This window comes from Ricinus communis, chromosome 3 (assembly GCF_019578655.1).
Source record: "Ricinus communis isolate WT05 ecotype wild-type chromosome 3, ASM1957865v1, whole genome shotgun sequence".
NCBI lineage: Eukaryota > Viridiplantae > Streptophyta > Magnoliopsida > Malpighiales > Euphorbiaceae > Ricinus > Ricinus communis.
Genome location: NC_063258.1, coordinates 4869868 through 4895707, shown reverse-complemented (window position 1 = coordinate 4895707; position 25840 = coordinate 4869868). Strand labels below are relative to the sequence as shown.

General features: G+C 32.1%; 2 protein-coding genes across 6 annotated transcripts; one reads left to right on the top strand and one right to left on the bottom strand.

Annotated features, from left to right (window-relative positions):
- The first annotated feature begins 595 nt into the window (after nucleotides 1–595).
- LOC8289124 (glutamate decarboxylase 5) lies at nucleotides 596–8581 on the top strand. Of its 2 annotated transcripts, XM_002527634.4 has the most exons (6): nucleotides 596–875; nucleotides 2583–2787; nucleotides 5787–5987; nucleotides 6411–6879; nucleotides 7155–7207; nucleotides 7895–8581. In XM_002527634.4, the coding sequence occupies exons 1-6, from the start codon at nucleotides 673–675 to the stop codon at nucleotides 8378–8380; spliced, it is 1617 nt and encodes a 538-aa protein (XP_002527680.2). In that variant the 5' UTR covers nucleotides 596–672; the 3' UTR covers nucleotides 8381–8581. The 2 variants fall into 2 exon arrangements, with proteins under 2 accessions (XP_002527680.2, XP_048228048.1); XM_048372091.1 differs by lacking the exon at nucleotides 5787–5987 and having other exon boundaries at nucleotides 601–875.
- Nucleotides 8582–10018: 1437 nt separating this feature from the next.
- Nucleotides 10019–25193, bottom strand: LOC8289100 (nuclear exosome regulator NRDE2). 4 transcript variants are annotated; one of them, XM_048371768.1, is made up of 11 exons: nucleotides 24297–25180; nucleotides 23290–24049; nucleotides 22180–22807; nucleotides 21871–22063; nucleotides 19839–20151; nucleotides 14018–14128; nucleotides 12993–13344; nucleotides 11840–12065; nucleotides 11497–11718; nucleotides 10500–10721; nucleotides 10019–10403 (listed from the first exon to the last, which is right to left on the bottom strand). In XM_048371768.1, the coding sequence occupies exons 1-10, from the start codon at nucleotides 24779–24781 to the stop codon at nucleotides 10571–10573; spliced, it is 3441 nt and encodes a 1146-aa protein (XP_048227725.1). In that variant the 5' UTR covers nucleotides 24782–25180; the 3' UTR covers nucleotides 10019–10403; nucleotides 10500–10570. The 4 variants fall into 4 exon arrangements, with proteins under 4 accessions (XP_048227725.1, XP_048227724.1, XP_015579977.1 ...); XM_048371767.1 differs by having other exon boundaries at nucleotides 10496–10721; nucleotides 24297–25179; XM_015724491.3 differs by having other exon boundaries at nucleotides 10496–10721; nucleotides 21871–22042; nucleotides 24297–25175.
- Between the last annotated feature and the right edge of the window lie 647 nt (nucleotides 25194–25840).

Below are 25840 nucleotides of genomic sequence, written 5' to 3'. Positions count from 1 at the left end.
ATTTATTTTAATAAACTATTTTATAGAAAAGTTTTAAACACCAAATTATTCATTTCTACAACTAAAAATGAAAAATAGTATAAAATAAAAATAAAATTAATTAAGAAATTAAATTTGATATTAAGCAATTAAAATAAACCAATTTATTTTACACTAAATAATTAGAGTATTTAATTTAAAATTTTTTATTAATTTTTCTTAAATTATAATATTAATCTTGATAATTTTAAATAATAAATTTTTTTATTTTAATTGCTTATGTACGTACGTACGTACGTACAACACAGCCAAACAATATTACTTCGCCACGTACGTACATCAAATAACAGAAAATAGAGTTAATTATTTTAACATTCTTAACTTCTTCAAATTATACTAATAGATCTTATATTTTTTAATAATCAATTTTTCATATCAATTTAAAACTCAATTTATAATTATTGATTATAAATTATAAATTTTGAAAATATAGTAAATAATTTTAATATATTAAATATTCTATTAGATTAAATTATAAAGTAATGTCTATATAGATTTTAAATATCATTAATCAATTTTGTATTTTAAATATTTTAGTAAAAAGTTCAAGCAGCATAGTCTTAATAACGCACAGCTGCCGCTCTGTGCAAAGCGATTGAAGCAGTTGGGTAATCCTGATCTCGCCGCGTGTCCATGCGCACGTTACCATTAACAGCAAATTCATCGTCTCTGCCATTGAGTTCTCTCAGTTTGCTCTGCTTAAAATTCTCACCCAAACAAGAAGATTTTTGCACTCCGAAACTGACTCCGATGGTGATTTCAACTACCATTACTGACTCTGATGAGGTTTTGCACTCCACTTTTGCTTCCAGATATGTTCGCACTCCGGTTCCCAGGTTTGTTTCTTCCATTTTCTCTACCTTTTTCTTTCTTATTTATTTTTCCTTAATTTATATGAATAGTCTGAATTATGTATCTCGTAAGTGGCTTCTGTATCTATAATCTTTCTTAACACCTTACACAATTTCATCAATAAAAAGATTTCAGTTCAATTCTTTGATATCTAAAATTTTATTTATTTTTCAGTAAAATTAAATTTTAATTTTAATTCTTTATAAAAATTAAATTAATATATCTTAATTGCTTTAATTTCTTATCATTTAATTTTTTGTTAGGGAAAAATAAATGGTTTATAATAATAACTTAAATCTTTTGGCATTTTCACTATTATATTCAGTTTTTTTAATTATTTCTTGCAAATAAATTAGGAATGTAATAGTAGTGTGTTCTTCATATCACAATCACACGTTATTTAATTTTGGCTGCGGTTGTCAATAGCAAAAATGCCAAAACATTAACATTTTTTTTAATAAATTATCAAAATTAAAAGAATTGGAAAAGCTTAATAATAATAATAATAATGACATAGTTTAATCATAAACTTTTAAGTAACATTGAAACTTCAAATTTATATGATAAAGTTGAATATTTTAGTTTATAAAATTTAATCGAAAGCTATATTTTATTTACACTTGAGGTCTAATTTGAGTGATAAGAGGATTTACTAGTGAAAAGTCACTGAGTTCGAATTCTATTTTCCGAATTCGGTGAATTTTTGTTTTTGGATGATTATCTCTTATTATGGAATTTGTGTCATGTTGGTCCTATCAAAAAGAAAGCTATATCTTATTTCTAAATTTTCTTTTCGAGCCAAACCAGAAGTCGAAATGTTTTAGTGCAAGACTCAAAATAACATTTCGAAGTTGTTAGAGTCTTTCACACTTGTCTAGCTTTGTTTAGCCCAGTGGTTAAAAATAATCAAAGTCGTCAAACAGCCATTGACATGAAGGTCTTGAGAAAATGAGTCAAGTTGTATGCCTAAATCATGCCGAGGCTAAAAAGCTTGGATGCCAATAACCTCCAATGAAGACCTTCACAGCGGCAAGCCTGATTTTTTCAGTAACCACTCTTGGAAATAAGAAAAGATGATTTTGACGAATGACAACAACTTTCTCTCTTCAAACTCTTATTTGACAAAGATCAATTGAGTCTCATGTCATTAATGGCAAGAAGAGGTCAAGAACAATAGGTACCTCAAATCTAGTTAGTTTTGCCACACTATTGATGGTGAATGGAGGTTGACTGGTGAAAGGAAGAGAGAATTAGGGGTTAAAATAATTTTTTTTTTTTTTGGCTAAATTATTACGTAGTGCTTTTAATGTTATAATCTTTTAATCATTACCCTTTATTTGATAAAACTTTAATATTTAACGAATTCGACATAAATAATAAATTTAAGTACCAAATTGATAGTTTTTCTTTTTATTTTTTTATCAAATTTTGCAAACAAAAAGAACAAATGAAATATAAAAAAACCATGTAAAAGTTTTTTTTTTTTTAAAAAAATTATAAATAGAGACCGTAAAAATAGATTTTCACTTGCATTTTCCCATAGATCTATAAAAAAAACCCTAAAATATTATGACTTTATATTTTTGTCTCTTAAAAAGTAATAATGTTACCAACCATAGTGCATGATATTTCTATCTTATGTATAACTTATTAAAATTGAGTAAAGATATAAAAGATGTTGTGATGGATAGGTTTAAAATGCCAGAGAAGTCAATGCCGAAGGAAGCAGCATATCAAGTGATTAATGATGAGCTAATGCTGGATGGGAATCCCAGGCTGAACTTGGCTTCCTTTGTTACAACATGGATGGAGCCTGAGTGTAACAATCTCATCATGGCTTCCATTAACAAGAATTATGTTGACATGGATGAGTACCCTGTCACCACTGAGCTCCAGGTATATATAGTTTCAATTTTACCTTTGTGCATTATTGTTTTCTTAAGAAAATTGATCTAATATTTTTTTATTTTTCAACTTTAATTTAACCTATGATATTGTAAAACAATATATTGATGAAGAAAAAAATGCATTTTTATTATCTGTATGTGAAAGAAAGTTTTTTAATTATTACAGTCTGACTAATTTAACTATTACAGATAAATATGGAAAAAGCCACCATAAGATGAGTTCGAATTTCAAACTTTTTTGTGTTCAAGGGATTCAAATAAGTAAAGAGCATCAAATTTGGACATCTGAATTTTAATCATTTGGTCATTTAATATTTTAATTTAATAAAGATTTCAATTTATTTCTTTTATGATATTTAAACATTTTTTATGTGGCATATTCAACACATTCAAGTGTATTATATTTGGGTATGTATGTATTATAAAAAATAAAATTTTGTAGAAAATTAAAGGTATTTAAATGGTTACAAAATATAATTTAGGGATCCATTAGGATTCATTAGGTTGAATTGAAAGTTAAGATGTTAAAATAATTAAATTACCAAAATTTAGGCTTTTAAATATGCATTTTTCCATTATTTACATTGTGCTTGATATAAAGTTTTTGTGCAATTCTTCTTCTTAAGTCAGATTTAGTGTGTTTAGTATAAATGAAAAGTCATTTGAAATTCTATTTCAATGAATTCATACAATTAATTATAACTACATTAATTGATACTCGATTTGATAAAATGAATTTTAGACTTATGAGTTTTTTATTAGGTTAATTACTATTTAAATTTTGAATTTTATACTTTCTAATAATTTTATCTAAATATTTTGAAATTTTGCAAATGAAAAAAGTGACATGGCAAACTAATTCTGCTGGCTAAAAGAAATATTAGTGAGTTAATAATAAAAAGTTTATAGTGTTTAGATATAACACATGTGAAAGGACACATATGTCCGAGACCTTTATTGTTTAGGGTAGGATAAGTTTTTTTTTTTTATCCATAATTATTATTTATTGAGTAAGCATATTCAACTTGCTACGTTATTTTTTTATAGTAAAATTTCAAAAATCTTCTTTGAAAAATATTTTCAAAAATAGATTAAAAGCATAAGTATTATTTTAAAATTTTAAAATAATAATATAAAATTGTTAAAAATATAATTTCGGACCTTTTATTATGATAAAAATACCCTTTGATTCAAAATTTTTCTCTAATTTTTTTTCTCTCTCTTCCCTCGTCACTTTCTCTATCTTTCACTTATTTAACTATTTTTTATATTACGAGCCATTTTATTTAAACTATTTTAAATTGAGTTTCACACATAAACTAAACATAAAATTCACTCCATGTGGAATGAACTTTATGATTATTATATAGCATATGAAACATAATTCATTTACAAATAGATATTATTGAAAATTCACTTATAAATTAAATGGATTTCTAGTTAGATTAAAAATCAAACACAAGATTGAGTAAACTCTTATAAAGTATTTACTTAGATAGAGCAATATAATGTTTTACTAACTCGATTAAGTAGTGAATATATTTAATTATTTAGTCTAATTCAATTTTAATAAAAATACTAATAAATTTAATTAAAAATAAAAATAAGAAAGAATAAGAAGATTTAAGCACTACAATCTGGTTGTTTAGCAACAGATTGTTCTATCCTTAAACAGAGTAAATCCATGACTATTTAGAATCAGCAGGGGAAAAATTCATCGCTAAAATGCTTCTCGTAAAAACATAAACGATAAATGTAGTCCAAATGCTTCTCATAAAAACATAAATAACTAACGTAGTCCGTTACTAAAGATAGCGACGGTAGTCTGTCACTAAATGTTGAGCAACAAAATATGTCATCAGTCTAAAATGACAAGATTAGTAATGGATCATTCGTCGTTGACTCTAGCAATAAAATTTATTTGCCGATGAATCCGTTGCTATATTGGCGACAAAAAATTCCTTCATTATTTGGACAAGGAATAGGCAATATTTAACAACGACATATCCATTGTTAATCCATCACTATTCAAAGATAAGATTATTTGAGGACAAAATGGAAAATATATATATAAGTGTTAGTTTTAGTCTTACAACAACATCTTGAGATTTCATATCGTTAGGCATAAGCGCAATACCTCTCTAAGGTTTTTGTTTACCCAATGAGTAAAACTTATTTATAAATCAAAGTAAAGTTTTTCATTTTCGGGATATGGAATAAATAAATTTTTGAAATGCTTTAATTTATACCATAACTTCTGCATTCAAAGGATCATTTTAGGGATGTGGAATAAAATAATTTTTAAAATATTTTATTTATACAACAACTTTTACATTTAAAGGACTGAATTTTTTGTCGAAGAAATATTTTTGTAGTTTAATGTTTTTTACATTATTGCTAATAAATTAATATATTTAAATTTTATATAATTTAGCATTAATATTATACTCATTTTCAATAATAAAATTACTTATTAAGTAATTTAACGTACAATTAAATACATTGAATTTACATTAAATAAAATTATTTTAATTATATAATATTTTTAGAAATATCTTAATAGTTGGTTTTATGGTAAATTGCTTATAATATGATTTTATTACTGAAAATCAATATTTTATTAGTTTTATATTGTAAAATAATATTGATATCAAGTAGTAGGATATTAAAATACAAGAAAATAAAACATAATATAGTTTTTATCACAAAAAATGAAATTACAATCTTCAAATGTAAAGTAAGATATACTTTTGTATTTCTCTAAAAAAAAGAAAAAAACAGTAACCTACTTTTTTGGGTTTAATAATTCTTGAACATATTTGGAAGTTCTATTTTGTATGAATTTTTCTATGTAGGATAAAGATTATGCCACTTCTCTTAAGAGTCAAACCCTGGTCAATACCTCTCTACTGTTGAGTTCTCATTAATTATGTGAATCTTTAACAGAAATTAATGCATAAGAAATGGTTGTAATCCTGGTATTGGCAGGATCGCTGTGTTAATATGATAGCTCACATGTTCCATGCACCTGTTGGAGATGATGAAACTGCAGTCGGGGTCGGAACTGTGGGATCGTCAGAAGCTATAATGCTGGCTGGATTAGCTTTTAAAAGGAAGTGGCAGCACAAGCGAATAGCAGAGGGCAAACCTTCTGATAAGCCCAACATAGTGACAGGAGCTAATGTGCAGGCCAGTGTTAAATTGTCTTTTTCTTCTCATTTGTGATGATGCTTGATCTTAGAAGATGCATTCTGTTCATAACATTTTTTTTCTTTCCTAAGTTTAAATATTTTATTTACTAACAAAGGGTAAATCTCTTTCGCATGCATAATATTATAATTATTATTTTAATTTCAATTTTTGAAAATATTTTATTATGTGATAATAGTGAGTCAATACCTCTTCTGTAATTTACAAAGGGGTTCTTTTATGTTTCTAGTTGTTGTTGTTGTTGTTACTGTTCTTTTTCTTTTTTCTTTTCTTAAAAGGGTAGAGAAGGTGTTAGCTTGAACCTTTATACCAATGCGAGTATCGTAGCTTACTTTTTCTACAGCAATTCCAGTCATTTATTGCATTAACGTTGAATTCTCCCATTTTTATTATGTTACACAGGTCTGTTGGGAGAAGTTTGCAAGATACTTTGAAGTTGAACTGAAGGAGGTGAAGTTAAAAGAGGGCTATTATGTGATGGACCCTGTGAAAGCAGTTGAAATGGTGGATGAGAACACAATCTGCATTGCAGCCATTTTAGGATCAACCCTGACTGGAGAGTTTGAAGATGTGAAGCTTCTTTCTGAACTCCTCACCAAAAGGAATGAGGAGACTGGTTGGAACACCCCAATTCATGTTGATGCTGCCAGCGGAGGGTTTATTGCTCCTTTCGTTTACCCAGATCTTGAGTGGGATTTCCGTTTGCCTTTGGTGAAGAGCATTAATGTTAGTGGTCACAAGTATGGTCTTGTTTATGCCGGTGTTGGTTGGGTTGTGTGGAGGACTAAGGAAGACTTACCAGAGGAGCTTATCTTTCACATTAACTACCTTGGATCTGATCAACCAACTTTCACTCTCAACTTCTCAAAAGGTGAGGAGAAGAAAGAAAAAGAAAAAGAAAAACATGGGCTACCTCGTTTGTGCTCCTGTCTTTGGATTAAGTTGGTTTATATATATTCCTGAACCATGAAAGCATTCAAGCAGCACTCCATTAAATTTAGATGAATTCTTTTATGAGACCTTCTAGCTCTGTATTTTTATTTAATTAGATATTTTAAAGTTCGCTGTCTATAAAGCATATTATCTTCTATTCTTCTGGTAGCATTTTCATTTCACTAACACCATTTCTCTTTCCCTATTTGGCAGGCTCTAGTCAAATAATTGCTCAATATTATCAGTTTATAAGGCTTGGCTTTGAGGTAAGGTTTCCAGCAGTCTATTATCTTGGAAAGTGATTGCGAACATAGTAAACTTTTTCTATCTTTAACATTTTAATACTCTGAAAAGATAGTTTACTCTCAATTTACATGGATTAAGAAATATATATTCTGTTAGTTAATGTTATTAGTTTTTAATCATTTGCATGTGAAAATATTTATGTTAATTAATAAAGAAAATTGTAAAAATACTTGCTAAACTAACAACTAAGGAAGAAAGTGGACTATAATTTCGGACAGACAAAGGAAAGACTATCTTCTTACTATTATTTGGGACAAACAAAACGAAAGGACCATCTTTGTTGATACATTGGATGTTTAATACCTCCCAGTTTCCTACTTATCCATGCCAAAAATAGCATATATGCAGCAATAAAGTTGTAAGTTTGGTCCCAACCTTAAGATGTTAGTTTTAACCCTTATAACCAGAAGTAATAGATTGGGAAGAGAAAGTATGTGGTTAAAGGTATGGGCTCTGCATGAAATGAAGAATTTATATAATAATGGGATACATTAAGTACATATCCTTAAATCAAACACTTGGGAAATTCATGCTTTCATCTCCTTATAGAATTGTTGGAGAAAACTGCTTTATATGCAATAATATTTGCTAGTTAGCCAGTTGGGGTGCTTTGTCTTATTTTCTAATCTTATGTCGACGTGTACTAGGGTTACAAGGAAATTATTGAGAACTGCATGGACAATGCAAGGGCGCTGAAACAAGGACTACAGAAGACAGGCCGGTTTGACATTGTCTCCAAAGATGTTGGGGTGCCCCTTGTGGCCTTCTCTCTGAAAGACAGTAGTAAATACAATGTCTTTCAGCTATCAGAGAGTTTGAGAAGGTTTGGCTGGATAATCCCAGCTTACACCATGCCTGCGGATGCCCAGCACATTGCTGTACTTCGTGTAGTGGTCAGGGAGGATTTCAGCCGAGGCTTGGCAGAGAGACTTGTCAAACACATTGAGCAAGTTTTGGAGGAAATGGAGTCACTTCATGGCTATGTTTCCACCAAAGCTACTGCTGTTAAGCAACAACCAACAGAGAGCACTAAAGGAAAGCAAGTCACTGAAAAAAGTGAGAGGGAGAAAGAGGAACATATTACTCGACATTGGAGGTCGCTTGTAGATGGCAAGAGGGTTGGAGTTTGCTAGGCATACGACTATTGAAAGTCAGTCTTCAGCTTGCTTGTAATAGTAATGCAAGCTAGTAGTACTTTGTTAAAGACTTGTGGGATTATGTTCTGTACAAAGGATCTCCTCTCTATCTATCATACGCTTAGTTATGCTATAGGAAAAAAGAAGGATTCTAGTTGTAAGATATCTAATAAAATCTTTGTTGGAATTAAAATCTCATTCAAATAAGAAAAATATAATATATAAAGTTTTTTTTTGTATATTATATAGATGATATCATCCGTAAGGACGATGACTGGAAATTGTTTGAACTTTTTTTCCTGATAAACGGGTAATAGTTAGATTGTCGAGCATTCTTTCGTGTTTCTTCAAGCTCGGGCTGGTCATAAAGTTCTTCATGGTATTGTCTCTTTCATTTACAATTGGCATGATTCACCTATCCCAACAAGTTTAGTGATCTGCTAAGGACTGCTCTTAAGAAACCTTTTTAAACTCATATTGAGAGAAAACCTTATGGATAGGGAGAAAACTACTACATTTTTAAAAGAAATGGCCTGTTTTAATGTCTCCTCTTTTATCATAGCATTTAGGCGAGCTAGACATCTCTGAAAAAGGGACTTTTGCTCTACTTGTTTGATGTGTCTTCTCCCTCTATTAATGCAGTGATTGATTTGAAGTTGTTAAAGTAGTCCAAGGCCACTAAGGCAAAAAAAAGATTGGCTTCTTCTTCGATCGAGCTGCCTGTGAAGGCATGTCATGCTATTACTAAATCTCATGATCCTCGTCCCTTCTCGGCAAATAAACGTAAGCACACCCTTTCTGTTCCTCTTGCCAAGAGCTTCCTCAACTTATCAACTTCACTCAAGATGTCTGGGGCCTTGGAAGCTGTCATTCCAGGGATTTGTATTCTTACTATATATCTTTAATCCTTAAGATATGTCTTCTACTTACTATTTTCTTTCTTATTTCATAATGTTTCTTTTTCTATAAATGTATAATATAGTTAGGCAATATAGTCTAAATCTTTTGCTACTAGAGTCTAAAATATTTTACATCGGTTCTATACTAAATGTTATTGTATATATTAAATATATACTAAATATATATTAATTAAATAGTAAAAAATATGAAATGAATGCTAAAATTATAAAATAAATATTAAAAATTAATTTTTTTTTGAAAAAATCAAATATTCATTTTAAATACTAAACTGTATACTAAATATATATAAAACAAATGCCACACAATAGTTTTAGATGTCAATTGTCAATTTTAGATACTAGTATATATAACAAATAGTAGATGCCAAACCAGATATATTATATATACTAACTAGATACAAGAATTTATAAAATGGATATTAAAAGTATAAAATAGATATTAAAAATTAATTTCATATACCAAATGTATACTAAAGAAAAAAAATACTAAAAAATAATTTTTGATATAATTTTTGAATATTAAAACATTACTAAATTCGTACCAAAAATTATAAAAATATATACTAAATTGCTAATAGTATTTTTTATATAAAAATATATCACCGTATTTTTTATAAAAAAAAATATTTTACAATATCTTTTTAAAAAAAATCAAGAGTAAGAATTATATTTTTAGCATTTCTAGGTTATTTCTGAAAGAAAAATCCAATTAATATTGCAAATGAAATGGCAAGAAATTTACATTAATAAACTCATTTTAAGGCACAAGCACAGATTAGGTGTTTTGTTTTCTTTTTTTTGGTAATTCTCTGAACAAGAGAATTTGTTAAAACTGAACGACTTTACAGGCCAACTTTTTTCAGGGAAACAGTTGCATGACCCAGGAAAGGCTTGTGACTAGCTCAAGTTTACCATCTTCAACAGAAGTTGGGATAACAAACATCATTTGGAAATGAAAAGCTTCACCAAGCCGAACCAGGAAGGCAGAGATGGCCAGGAACAGGCGATGTAGCAGGAGTGCAGCTTTTTGCCAAATAATGATCAGGTGGTAAAACTCCTCCGGAGTTTATGAGCTTTGCCAATTGAGACGTCTCTCATTTCTAGCAAGCAAAGGGCTCCGCCAAATAAATGTTATTTAATTCTATTTTTGCATCTCCAAGGATAAATAAATAAAATAGAACGAAAACCATACCTACACCGGCAATTTTGTTTGATGCCCGACAAGCACAATCTGATAGAATTCTGCTAAACGTAACGGCAATTATAATCACACAAGCTCATCTTGCAACAGGATTTCATAAATATCTGTCCTCAGGTTCAGCTCCTTATCCCGCATTACTTCCTGGAGATCAGACAACTCTTTTGCAGACAAGATGGAATTCAATTTTAAGAAACCATCAAGCCAGAGTTTTTTGGACCTGGAAAAATAATTGAAGAAAATGAGGTCAAGCTAGCAACCAAAAGACCACCAGCACCCATAAGGTAAAACGAAAAAGTCCTCAAGTACCAGGTGGTTTATCCAATAAATTCCTACTTTCAAATGAGTGTGAATCATTCAGATAAAATATAACAGCCAATGGAAGCCAGTATGTAGGGCTTTAATTGAGCCATGCCGAGTCAAATTTTAACTAGCTTGAGCTTGAATCATTTATTACCAGACCGAGCCCGAGCTGACCGAACTTAAACAAGCTTCAACGGGCCTAATGAGTTCAATAAATATAATTATAGCGTAAATTGTCCATCATTTCATTAAAAGAAAAAGATTTTTGTTGTACAATATCTTAATCAAAATGTATGATTTTTAACTAACAAAAAGTTTAAATAGAAATTTGTATATCTATGATAACTAAAAAAGATTACAAGTTATTAACACTATCTTACTAGCTAGTTAACAAGCCAACTCATGTATTATATGATCCTTATTAAATGAGGTTCAAATGAGCCGAGCTCTAAGTAGCTCACAAGAGGCTTCATTCATGTTCGGCGCTATCAGTAAGTTAGTGTTTTGAGCTCTCTTAGTATTCTATTTCATAATTTCTTAGGAAATTTGATAATTATTTCAGTACAATACAATTTGAAATTTGAAAAAATCAAAATAAAACAAATTAAAAATATTGGCTGGCTTTTTGATAAATCAATAGAAGTAGTGAAAGCTAGAAAATATCCACATTAAAATCATAAACAAGCTCTTACCAGGGACAGGCATGAATAGCTCGGAAGAAAATACGCCTGGCAGCAGAAGGATTCTGCGCTATGTCAATTTCATAAGCAATGTACATACGCCATAATATGACTGATTTACGCAAGCTCTCATTTGCTAATGCTCTTTCAAACAAACCATGGATTCTGTGCTGGGAGCCTCCTCTGCTCATCTCGAAAGACAATGCAAAAGTCCAAACAATTACTGAAGGTTTCCTGCAAATAACAAACGAACTGTAACCTAACGATCAAGCATAAAAAAAGCTTATAACAAAGAAGGCATGTGTTACATAATTTACTGAAAGTAAAACTAAGAACAGGCAACAATCCACCTTACCTGTGGCAGTAATCATCAAACATCCACCGCAATTTATTTGGTGTTGTATAAAGATGCCCAATCTCAATCAACACCTTAAAAAGTTCAGAGCTGCAAGGATATATTTGTAGCCCCTGCAAGATGGAATCCCATAATTTTGACAAGCTTGATTGCTTATGATGTCTAAGAAGCATTCTTATATGATAATTGAACAAAAACTCAAGCTGGTAACTGTGTCTTCTTCTTTCTGCAGGTTAAAAACAATGAAATAAGTTGCAATAAAGGAATCAACATGAATCAAAATAAATGTAAAAGCCTCTCCATCGCTGTCCACAATCCACTCTTTTCATATATAGACATTCAATTGAAAAAATCACAAACATCCATGGCAATAATGAATGCGTTTCAATTTTGAACTGGAAAATTAAATAAACAAAAGAGATAAGTGTGACGATACAGTAAGGAAAGACTATATTCAGAATTTATTTTAATTTTGGTGTATTTCTTATTTGATAAGTATTCAGGGTTTAGCATTAATTAGGAATTTATTGTCATTAACCATATTTGAAAGTTAAATTTCTTTCTATCCGATGAAGTATTTTTCTGAAATTTCCAAGTTAGCACTCATTTAAGGATTTTCTTGATCCTCATAGAGATGGATATAATTTTTGTCCATAAATACCTATAATGTTGGTTATTTTATGAGAGGTGATTATTTGGATGATTGTTAAGCTAAACTAGAGTTGAGAGCTTGCATTTTGTTTCTATTGTGTTTGTTTCATTTTTTTCCTTTGCTACATTGCATGACAGCTGAATGTCCGTTCCTAAACCCACACGCACCTAATAGAACCATAATCAATGCTATTCAACAAAATAGTTAAAATTATATGTGGTAGATATATAAGCAATCACAAGAAACAAACAAGCCAGTCCTCATGCATCTTTTTCAAATGTGATTAATGTATACATTATTGCATTTAACAAAAATTGTCCTTGCTCCAGTCATCAGATTTGCCTGATTTTCAGAACCCATATTAACCCATTTTGCAATTCAAACAAATGGAGTCTTAACATACTATTATATTTTGACATCAGATGAAACATTTCATGCACTCCAAAAGGAAAGGTATTGCAGAACAAAATACAAAGAAAAATCATGGATACAGTTACTAACCTGGAAGCACCATTGTCAAAGCTTCATCTAGAACTTCAACACCTGCAGCCCACCCAGTTGTCAACTCTTCAAATAACGCTGCACAACAAACTAGTGCAATAGATTGATCATTTACAGCACCACGTAACCATGCTGATTTTACTATTTTCAGTTTTTCTTTAAATCCTTGATGTGCCCTCAACAACTGCAGGCTTGATGGTTTATAATTATATGGGCTGTACTTTGCTCCGCTTCCTAAGCAAGACAAAATATGCAATGCTCGAGAGCATGATTCTCGAGTATCGCCACAAACACTAGCATGTTCTACTTCAGCATACCAGAAATATAAAAGAGCGGCATTGGATTGTATATGCTGCAAAATAAAATAGAAGCAAGTTAATATGATATCTTGATGCCACATGTTAGGAAGATGTCCTGACGCCACACAACTTAATAGGATTCTAAAATATTCTAATAAATTATAATGTTAGTTTTTTTAAGTATCCTACCGCTATAAGAAAATAATAACTAAAAAGCCCTTCTTTCCAAGTAGACTTGTTCACTGGATGGGCCCCGGCCAGATTTGGGGCCCAACACCACAGAACCTTCTAGAGTACCCACCCAAGCACGACTCATCCCTATTAAAACAATAAATGTTTTATTAAAATATAAACTCTATGTTGTTTATATTCACAAATATATAATCACATAAAAATGTCCTCAATATGTTAAAAATACTTAAAAATACATATTTCGGCCAGGCTGGGCCAGGCCCTGGCATAACAGCCTCTATCCAAGCCCGACCCAATTGGATTGGGCTGTTAAGATGGGCCCCCATGCCCATAAATAGGTCTAATTCCATGATATGCTAAGATTAGGACTTACAATTGAACTATGCTTGTGGGTTGAAAAACAAACTACATATATTATATCTGAAAGATAAATAAAAATAAGAAAAACTTAAAATAAGTTTAAAATACACCCCAATAATGCCATCAAAGTTCAATGCTTAAAATAACGGTTCAATAGAATATTGAGATTTTTACCGACGGAAGCCCTTCAATCAATGATAATGCCATGTCAAAAACTTTTCTTGCATGATCTATATTACCAGAAGCAGCTTCTCGTTGTGCATAAACACCACAAAGCAAGACATCCTGTGACAAGAACAAATTACATCAAAAATATCGAAGGGTTTTAGTTTCCTCTCTTCCTTGAATACGAATATCTAAGAACATCCAATATTCTTTCCCAACACAAGAAAGAATCATAGATTCTCTTCAAAACATGATACAGTGCTTAGAGTATAATATGCCAATCTATATCTGATGTCTGCACAAATAGAAAGTAATCTCATGCGTACTTTCTCCATAATAGTCACAGATGTCATGAAGAGTGAGGGATGTGCCTTTGCGTCTAACAGAAAATCTGCATTCAGTTAAATCCTACTCCTCCACTTACATCCCTTTTTTTTTCTTTTATTAGATAATACAATGGCAAGAACAAGTTCTAGATATCAAAACATTTATAATGGTGCCTGGAACAAAGTGGGGGTGGAATGTAGAGAAATCAAGTCACATACTTCAATAAGTTCAGTTAGTGAGAAGAACCAACACGGTCACCTAGATTCGGTTGAATGATTTATAGTCAATTCAGTTATCAGCTTGAGATTATGGTACAACCAATGACCAGACAGTAGGCAGGGCCAGAATTGAATATTCAAAATCTGCTTTTAAAACAATGACATTTTAATTTTTTAAGTCATGCCCATAGTTTCCAGCACCTTAGGTCTACCAAATTAGTTGCAGAAATCGGGTTCTTTTCCATTACCATTTTTCTTTTTTCATTTCTGCTTTCCATTTTCCAGTGGTAAACCATAAAACATGTTCTTATTGCTCAATTTAGGTTGTTATAGATACGGGATTAGCAAAATGAAATTGTGGGCTTTTTATTGTTGTAGTTATGTTGAAATAGACATATAGACGAACTATGCTACACTCAGCTAGTTCACCCTTTCTTTTCTTTCTTTTTCTTCTTTTCCAGGAAAAGAAAAAGGTCGAAGTGCTCCTGGTGGCCTGATGGAATTAAATGGTTGCATAACCACCAATAATAAGAGGAATCAATACCAGTTCAATGAAAATAATAACTACAATCATAAGAGGAATCAATAACAGTTAAATGCAATGGTAACAGAAAAGCTTACACCCAGACAATATTTTAGAGGGAATTGCTATTGTCACAGTAAAAAATAGTTGCATGGTGAAATACACTATTCCAAAGATGAATGTACTCATGCACTCAATCAAAGACATCAAAGCTATTCCAAGTCAAGTGCAGAATCTGGGAGCAGGTTGTTGAGGAAAGCTTTTAATCTATGTTCAGTTTTAATGTTCCATGTTTAGTTACAAATAATTTTTTTATGCTAGATAGTTATAAAGTAGTGATGCATTATTCTTTGTCATGCTGAGTAGTCATCAAGTTCTAGTTCTTCTGTGTTTGCTTGTTAGTAAATGAGGTACTATGTAGAATTTCAGGTTCGAGTTCCTTAGATTTAAGAGATTCAGATTTCTCACTTAATGAGCTCGACCACTTTTTATGCTCAGGTTAAAAAAGGTAGAAAGACTAAGAAAAATAACCAGCAGGGTCAGTGTCAGTTTTTCCATTGAACAACCCATCCATAACAATATCATGAACACAGGGCAGTGACAAAGCAGCAATGGGGATTTCATACCTTTAAACAGCAAAGAGAGAGAGAGAGAGAGAGAGAGAGAGAGACTGTGGCAGACTACCAGAGACTCTACGCGCAACTGGCAGTGGCACCAAGCACTTCAATCCATGAACAAGTAGAGATCTCTATTAGTAGCTTAAAAGAGGAAACAGCAGGAAAAGTTGAAATCACATTTTTCTCGAAATAAACTTCTCAGCAACAACCAGAAATCATATTTCTTAGAAAAAAACTTTCCAATCAGCCTCCCCATCATCCCCCATTTCCAAAAAAGTGCTTAGAATTTGAACCATGTTTGGCACATAGTTTGTAAACATGTAGCTAAAGTGTCCTATCATAAATACAGCCAAAGACAGAAAAACTTGGACTTAATAACTACTTAACATGATAAAGAAACTGCCCAACTACTTCATTAATATCTAACATCATGAAGAAATGGCCCCTTGATAATGCAGATGCTAGTTCTTCAAAGTATCCATTTCTGAAGCAACTCAATCGAGTAAGATGGACAAGCAAAGGGCCAAATACTGTGTTATAAGTGTGACACATATATCTTCCTGGACATCAGTGTGAGACAGGAATTGATGATGATCCATTTAAGGAAGAAGCAGTAGAAGAAGTTGCAAATGATGGCTATTACTTGTACTAACTTTGCAAGGGAGAGTAACACTATGCATGCACTCAAGAATATCTATGCTGTTCCAAGTCTGGGGTAGAATAAGGCAGCAGCTTGTTTAGGGTAGTTATCTTATGTTCCACTTTATTTTCCTAATTAATTATTGTTGAGTCTTGCTCTAAATCCTTGTTGGATTAATAAAGTATTTATTTAGAGAACTTTTTTAAGGATGATGGGTGTAAAAGTCTTTAAGCTCGCATTACTTACTCTTATAAATATCTAGGCTTGTAACAATTATTATTCAGTTTTTTCCCAGATTCAATAAACAAAGATTTCCTGCAAGTTGCTCCTTTAGAATCGTGTGTTTCAATTCTCTTTAGTTGTGACTCCTATACCTTCCAAGTGTTGACTCTTTGAAGTTTTCTTATTCTATCTTTCTTTTTCCTCTATTTCAGATCTATCAAATCAGACCTGAAATTCAATTTTAAAACCTTTATTTTCTGCAAAAATAATGTAGGACAGGTTATCTAAATCTGTCCTGCATCAATTTTGGTAACAGAACTTCAAGATCCTTATAGTGATGTTTTTGATCTTCAGCAACAACGGGAATATACGATTGTGTTTTGAAGGAGGTGATCCTACAAATTTGTGACTAAATTGATTCTCTTGAAATTAATTTTGATCGCAGCAACTATGAGGAATTGTGTAAGGTAAGATTTGCAAAAGTGTAATTTGATTGGATCTGCAAAATTGTGGTGGTACTGTGTTGAGTATGATATACAAATACAGAGGCAACCGCAAGTTGATGCATAGCAAGAGATGAAAACAGAGCTTCAAGAAAAAAAATTTGCCACCATATTATCGCCCAAGAATTGGTGCAAAGGTGTACAGTTCAACATATAGTTGCATGCCAATGCTTAGTTACTTGTACCAATTTGAAAAGCAGAAATCTTTTCATCAAGTGCGTGAATTGAATTTCAATCAATTGGATGATAAGATAAGTTCAGGATTTGATCATTTGAATGCTATGATGGATGAATTGCTTAAAAGGTTTAGGAGTCGCACCTAAAAAGAATTGAAACACACAATTCTAGAACAGCAACTTGCACAAAATCATCTATTGAATCTAAAAAGAAACTGAATAATAATTTTTGCAAGCCTAGATATTATAGGAGTAACTAATCTTAAACCTAAAGACATTTAGACTATTAATCCTTAAAGGATTATCTAAATAAACACTTTATCCTAATACAACAAGGATTTAGAACTCATTAATAGCTAAAAAAAATTGCAGACTTCTAAAAGTGTTAGGATGACTTATTCTGGTTGCTGAAAGTTTAAATGACTATGGAGTTAGTAATAATTCAAAGAGGAAGTTCACATCTACCAAAAGAAATGACATGAGGACAAACAAGTGGAATAGATCCCTGAATTTAGGAGTATTGTAGTAACAGGAGCTATAATGGGGGATTCATAAAGAGGAATTGACAGTTCTTAGGATTGGATGGGAAACAGACATCAGAACATAATAGTCAATATATTTACTCTCTTTATGTTTAGCTTTTGATATTGATTTTAAGTTTAAAAGAGCTTATTAGGTTGTTTTATGTACGTAGGAATGATTTAAAGGAGCTAGTGCTTAATTGGAAGAAAATGGTGAATTTCAGCATTATGCAGATTTGATTGCATGAGCTTTAGTGAGATTTTTCGTGATCTTAAAGATCCAGAATTGAAGGTCACTTTGTAAAGGACTTCAGGCGCTACAATTCTTATGAAAGACTCAACTCCATATCAAGTTGCTAAATGAGAGAACTTGTGTCGAAGTCAGATGTTGTGTAGTTCGTTTCTGGTTAGATCAGTCTCAGTGTTTGGGCTTTATCTAGAGTTACAGAGGTCCAATTAAGATGATTCAAAAGCCTAAAATGAACTACTACTCTTCAAGAGCTACAACTTTGATGAAGAACACAAGTCCAAATTCAATTTCTACGAGGTTATAAAACAGCCCGCAAAGTAAATAACGGAAAGAGACACGTGAATGAGTTATCTTTTAGGTTTCTCTTGTGTTGCCCTATAAATAGATCATTATAACTTAGGGTTTGGTATCTTTGGCAGCAACTTTTACATTTAGAAAAGTAGCTAAACTATTTTCTTTTCATCTTTTCGTTATTTTCTAGTTACTATGTGAGGCTAATTTCTTTATTTCAATTCAAGGGAACATCTTCGTATTGATTTGATCATTGTGTAACATGGTTCTTCTTCTAAACTCTATTCTTATTTTAATTATCTTTTGTTTCTTTGTTATAATTGTTTATGATTGCTTAGATATATAACTAAGTGGTCAATTAGTTAAAAATCTATAGTGATTGAATGCTTTGTTGAAATCATAATCCGTAATTGTTGTGAACTTTAACTTAGAAGCAACTAGATTATGTGCTAATCTAAAAAAAACTAGGAACGATTTAATTAATCATCACTTGATAGGTTATTAATTGACTTAGTCATCTCCTAGATTAATGTTATTTCTAATTATAAGAAGATTGCTTACCACTAAGTAAACTAGGAATAAGGATTAATTTGGATGCTAGGTTTGAATTAACTTGTGCAAGGAAGATTAGGATTTATTCTTGCTTGAGGTAGATTTCTGGCTAAGTAGTTAATAATAGAATAGAAATTCTAGGTGTCAATGATTAATGTGAAAAACCAATCGAATCAATTTCCCTTGGATTGAAGTTGTTTATTATTTTGTTTTCAGTTTTTTATTTCAATTTGCTTTTCAATCATATTCAATAAAACTCCTTTCTATTTTAGTTTTCAAATTATAATTACTCTAATAATATTAGTAAAGAATTACTCTCTAGGGTTCGACCTGGACTTGCCTCTACTATAGTTTTGGTAGAGAATTACTCTCTAGGGTTCGACCTGGACTTGGTGCTCACGACACACATCAAGGGAGCAAGGGAATCCCAACTCCTAAAGGAATCAAAATGCTTTATGTAAAATCAAATCTGAAATTCAATTTTAAAACCTTTATTTTCCGCAAAAATCAACGTAAAACAGGATATTTAAATATGTCCTACATCAATTTAAGTGAAAGTTGGCTAATGAAATACTAAGTAGACTTTTAGTTAGCTTTGCATTTCTTCAACTGAAGGTATCCAGGTGCTCTTAACAAGCATTATTTCTTTTTGTGCTATCAAGATAGGTCAAAAAAGAGTAGAAAGTATGACAAAAATAACCTATAGGCCAACTGTCAAAATAATTTCCCTATCAACTAACACATAACTATTTCATAAAAACAGCACAATCACAACTACCTATTTTAGATTCGACTTTAACATGCAATCCTACTATCATGTAAGTATTCACAAACTCTTAAGATTTCCACTTAAAAGTGAAACCCAGTAAAATCATGTAAAAATAATTTGGCATCATATTATGTAGCTTCATTGAAACACAAAATTTACTTATTTTAATTACCTATTGGTGCCTGAGAACACAGTAAAAAAAGTTGCAGATTTTGATGTACCTGTCTATCACTTTTTAACAAGGACTTGGCCAGAGATCGACATGGGGTAGAAGAGTCCATTCTTGTAGCAGATAACTCTTCAGCAATAAGAGCAGCTTCTTCCAATATGTAATTACGCGGAAAAGCAGTTAAACATAGCAGGATAGCATTACGAAGAAATTTCATGATATCCCTTCGCTTGGACTCTTCATTTGAGTTGCCCAAAAGGAAGACCAAAGCATTACCAGTTAAAGCCAAACTCTGTATCATAGAATCTGGCAACACCTCTAGGCTAAGGATTTTGTCACTCCAACTTGAACTGTTTGTGCAAATCCTATAAATAACATAAGATTACAATTATCATCTACTAGATAAATTGAAACCAGATTATAAGCTAAAGCAATTATAAAGAGAACACAAACACGCAAATGAGTGTTTACCATATAATAAAGCACATCATAATGCTCTCTTTCCCTTATCAAGATAAAAAAAATTTCATATCAACTAATAATTGACTAGAACCTGATAGCACAGAATGATAGATGTTACAACATACCCACTAAACATTATACTTGTATGGCTGTTATTGTGTCGCTAATGGCATAATAACAGCTGTTACACATGCAATTGTTTTCTGCCCAACTTCCCGTGATACATATGACATATATTGCTAAAAGAAAAATCAGAATTCAACACCAGCAACCAGCTGTTAAATGAAACCATTGAGACAGCTAATAACCAATGAAACCCGTAGTAGGAAGTGGGCAATCAACAAGCATTGACAAAGTAATATTATCTAAGAGAGAGAGAGAGACAGCAACCAATGTCAAAGAAAGGAGCCAAAAATCTAGAAGACTAGTCTAAAGAATTTCTGTAATTGAAAAGAAGACAGTTATAATTTAGCGATGCAGATTCCAAATGCAACTTTGTTAGTAACAAATAAGAAGGCACCACATGTCCTAAAATAGACATGGTTGACATCTATGCAGTAAGGCACCGTATAGGCTCTCCTTACTGATTCCCACTCCATGTATAGCAAGCCAAAACTTTCTAAATCATCCCATTTAATTGAATATAATTCTGAAAGCAACGAAAAACTATTGCGAATATTTTTTCCATATATTTGGACTCTAGACACATAAAGTATTTGATTAAGAAGAACAACAAATTGAATATTTATTATTTATAAGCTACAAAACAATGCTTGTGATGTAGAAACATAAATGTCAAACAAAGGCAGAAAAGGGGGATAAAGAGCTTACAAAAAGGGGGGGTGGGCATAAAATTCTAAACTTTGATTTAATTTTTAACAATCCAAATCACAAATAGTTCTTAAATCACTAAGTTTTACTTTTACTTATGGATAAAATTTAATTTTACCCACCACCTTGATTAGGAATTCTAAATCAGGATAGTTCTAAACCAATGCTAACTGGGAAAATTCTAAAACAGTGATAAATACGCTAGGAATAAATAAAAAACTTATTCTGTATATTCACAGTGAAAGTAGAATTCATAAACAACATATAAATAATAAAATCCTAAATAGAAAATTTTGAAAAACATGAAATTCATTATTAATCATTTAATATAAACAATTTCCATTCTTTAACTGCATCAGCTTGATTGCTAATAATTATCGTTAAGACTGACAGGTATAAGAGTGTAACCTCATTCATATGATTCAAGAAACGCTGCTAAACCCAAATCAGAAACAAATTAAGGTTAGTTGAACTGCATTTCCTAGCCAATTGTAGCGGCCTCCAAGAACCAAGGATATCCTAGAGAACAGTGGCTAACCAGCCACCTAAATCAACATTTCATGTTGCATTACACTGATTGCAATAATCAAGCCAACAATCCAAATCCATAAACTTAAAATAAAGAATACATAAGGGACCTAGTGAATAAGAAATTCTTTCACGTATCAGTAATTTCCTATTAATGAGCATAATCTTTTGGTTGTTAATAAGAACTAAAATAAGACAGCTGCTCCACAAAAAGATGATCTGTGTAGACAATTATTGACAGAAAAGGAAAAAGAAAGGCTTACTTGTGGGACATATCACCACCAAAAAAATCGATAAACTGAGATAATAGAGATAAGCGGGCCTCCTCTGTACTTAATGAAAACAGATATTCACTGACATCTTCAAATAATACGACTCTCAAAAATTGTTCATCAGCTTCTCTATCTGGCGTCCCAATACTCTGAGAGGTCCTGTCTGTTTTGTCAATCTCGTTAGCTACATGAGTGCCACTAATGGTAAATACAATTACACATTCACAACTTGGAGTGCAATTACATCTCAAAAAAGTAATGCTTCGGTATATACAAAAACAGACAGAGACAGATACAAACCATCCGAATTTCCATGTACAGGCATCCATTGTTTACAATCCCGTGATGACTCTTCTTCAGACCATCTAATCCAAATTGAAGTGTCTTTAACCTCACTGCTAGGACCAGCATCCACATCGATGCCCAGCTGTTTTAGCAATGCTTCCGTGTCATCTTCTTGCTTGTTGTTTTCATTCTCAAGTTCCTCTTGGAAATCCTCAGAGGCTACATCATGACTGCTAACAGTTGTTTGGCTTTTATCAGTCTCCATGCATTTAGATTGTGGTTCTGACCAGCCAGTCCAACCACCTCTCTCATCATCATGTGAAGTCTCCTCTTTTATAATCCTTTGCCTATTTTCCTCCTCTTTCTCCAGCCACAAGGACCAACCAGTGGCCCCTTCTTCTCCAACTCTTGGGCCATCTCCATTCCAAAAGTGCTCAAACAACCTCAATTTATTGTGCTCGCTTAAAAGTAAAGAAGGAGAAAATAGACTAAATTCAATTTCAGCTTGAAACAAAGCAGTGGCCAACTCCTGGTAACCAGCCTGCCATTCAAACCGACAAAGACTAACAAATACATCAACCACTCCTAGTTCTAGCTGAACTATACCAGAATCCAGAGCAGAAGGATTTGCATTTTGATTAACCTGCATCAAACAAATTAATTAAGAAAAAATATCACAAAGTTACTGGAATCATGGGGTCAAATTGAAACCTGATTCAGAAAAATGGAGCAATTGTTAAATTCTACTGACAGAAATATGAAATAGCAAAAAGGCAATAATTTATTGGTCTTTCATGAATCATCGTATTTTCATGAAAACTATCACGAGGAGGATGTCATTTTCCTTGAAAATGGCCTATTGTTCTTTTGACTAGGAAAACATTACCATTTAGCAGTTTCCCAGGGTGTCTCAAACAGTGCAAGAGAATAAACAATTAGAGCCGTCAAGGAGTCATAAAATTCAAAAGGCACCCAAAAGGCAAAAACTTTGATTTTAAAGATGTTCAGGCATATTATATATGAATGTTGCTGCATGCCAAGAAATCGAAAGTATGGTATTCAAACAATCTGCAATGCAAAAGTCAGCAGAAACAAGATGATTCAAGAAGAAAATCGAATTAAAACCTGCCTAGACTGCTTGTTGCATGCAGTAGATAGAGCTTGGATAGCATGCGCATACATCTTTCTCATCTTAGAAGCCTTGAATCTGGAAAACTCCCCCTGAAAAACATGCAAGTACTCTCTCCACAACTTTGAGCTGCCTGAATGACCCAAAAGTACTTTTTCCCATCTGTCCATTAATACATCAGTATTGTCCCTGCTCTGATAAGCCTTCAATAGAGCAAGCAATAATTCCTCATTATCAGAATTAAGCTCAACGGCCTTTTCCAATATACTAATCTTTTTCTCAAGTATCTGCAAGCGAGCACCCTTTTGCGGTTGCATTTTTGCAACCCTGTCTTGAAATTCCGCAAAATCTAACCATAATTTTTCATCATGAGGATGCTCTCTAGTCAATATGTTGAACTCTCGTGTCTTGTGTAGTACTTCATCTTCCCAAGACTCTTCAACAAGTGAAGAAGAACACCTTGAGACTAAACCTTTTCCAGTTGCTTCAGTTTCCGAAAATGGAATAAAATCATCAGAATCAATGAGTACAGGCTGCTTGGATGCAGGTGCAAGAAGCCGAAGACGCTTTAATTTCTTATGGTGTTCGAGAGCTACATATTTTGCAGACCAATATCGACCATTTGATTTAACTTTAATGTCCAATGCATCAATATCTTCATCTCTATCAAGAGTAAAGCTCCTTGTATTGGATCGATACAGACCATGGGCAGACAATTTTGTAGAATTAAAAGGTTTGTAGCGGGGCACATCCATTCTGCAATGAATAATTTAAGAAAGATTGTAAATCATTATTTACTAATTAGCCTGATAATAACTTCATCATTTACACATACAAGCACAAAGGTAAGTGTGCATACAAAGTGTATGACAGTATACACCATGATATTGAACCATTAATGGGTACTCAATTATTTAATACTAACAGATTTGTTTTATCAGCTTGGAGTACAGGGGGTACAAACACCTGTTCCAAATACAGAGAAAGAAAACAAAGTAATAACCTGTAAAGAGAGGCATAGACCAAATTATCTGCGTCTCCATGGGAATCAAAGTAATATTCCTTAGAATGTTTTGAATGTGATACCCTAGCATCATCTCTTGAACTCCTCTTTCTCTTTTTATCTATCTTTTCCCGTTTTACCCTTTTCTTTTTCTTCTTGTTTCTCCCACTGCCACTGTCAACATCAGAATCTTCGTCTTCATCAGCTGCTGCTGCTGCTTCTTCTTCTTCTTCTTCTATTAATTGATAGTTTGATGGCTGCTTCAGTTGAAGTTTTGAATCTTCGTCTTCTTGTTCTTGGTCTAATTCTATCGGAGATTTATCTTGCGGGAGAGACGAAACCGCGTCATTGATGACGGAGATGTTGGTGGTAAAGCTGCTGTTGCAAAGCCATTCGGGTTTGTGAGCATTTGTGGCCGAGACACCAAATATGGGAAAGAGTGAAGTGTTTGATTCTTTTTCTCCTTCTTCCTCAGCTTTCTCCATATGCAATCGGAAAACCTGAATACTCTTATGCAATTTCTATTGAGTGCGCAAAACCCTTTTAAGTGATGGAGGGGCCGCCAGCTTTTAAACAGAGACGGCAAATTCACCGGTGCAGTCGGGTTCGGATTTTTATTTTTCTTTTTTAAGATAGAAATTAATTGGAATATTACATATATATGGTGTCTCAATGTTTTTCTATTTTTGCTATTTGAGTGTTTTCTTTTTTGCAATCAAGTTTATCAACTGATTTAGTGCTGACTTCGACATTGCTTACTGATCCTTTCCCATTATATGGACTTTTTTATTATGAATTGCATTACCAAAATACCTTCGGCTTCTTTCACACAAATAAGAGGCCTGTTGGTGTAGGAAACATTTAAGAAATCAAATTACAATCCTTAAAAGAAAGAAGAAGAAAGTTGGTGAAAAAAGAAAGAAAGATTTTAATTATTCATGTGAACAAAAGTGCATCATAAGGACTTCTTAGATAAAAGGCAATCCTTATAGGTTGTGTTTGATTTTGTGTATAATAGAACATTTTAATGGGGCAGAGGTTCAGTGTAATGAAAGAGCAAAAAGGATAATTAATAAATTATTGAACAACAATTCCAAATGATTAGATTAGTATTTTGAATGGGCTTAATTTGTTGTTTGCTTGTAATAGGTAGTGTGATCTTGCAATGTAATAGCAAAAAGAAGCTCTGTTGTTAAAGTGTGTCCTGCACTTTCTTCCTCTGATGAAAATGTTGCTTCTTGGTAGTAATTTGAGAGTGTCCATTCATGAATTTAAGTGTGATGAATGAATGTCAGCATTTTGAGTGTAAAATAAGAGGTGAAACTGAAACTAGGAGCAAAATGCAAACTAATAAGTCCTAAATGTAACTGTAAACAACAAAAGTCTGTTGCATTTGCCTGGATTTTGCAGGAATGCATATCAAGTTACTTACAATTTCTCTATGTGCTTGTGTTCAAGAACTTTGAACTTCTCAAATAGTTATTCTCTCAATGTTTTTTTTTACCCATACAAATCATTACAGTTAACTGCAACAAGATTTATGT

Coding starts and splice junctions, on each gene's coding strand:
- LOC8289124 (XM_002527634.4), top strand. CDS start 673: ATGCGCACGTTACCATTAACAGCAAATTCATCGTCTCTGCCATTGAGT. Junction 2,788..5,786: donor CTGTCACCACTGAGCTCCAG/GTATATATAGTT, acceptor TGGTATTGGCAG/GATCGCTGTGTTAATATGAT. Junction 6,880..7,154: donor CACTCTCAACTTCTCAAAAG/GTGAGGAGAAGA, acceptor CCTATTTGGCAG/GCTCTAGTCAAATAATTGCT.
- LOC8289100 (XM_048371768.1), bottom strand. CDS start 24,781: ATGGAGAAAGCTGAGGAAGAAGGAGAAAAAGAATCAAACACTTCACTC. Junction 14,129..19,838: donor TGTTAAAAAGTGATAGACAG/GTACATCAAAAT, acceptor TTCTTGTCACAG/GATGTCTTGCTTTGTGGTGT. Junction 13,345..14,017: donor TGATTGAAGGGCTTCCGTCG/GTAAAAATCTCA, acceptor TTTATTTTGCAG/CATATACAATCCAATGCCGC.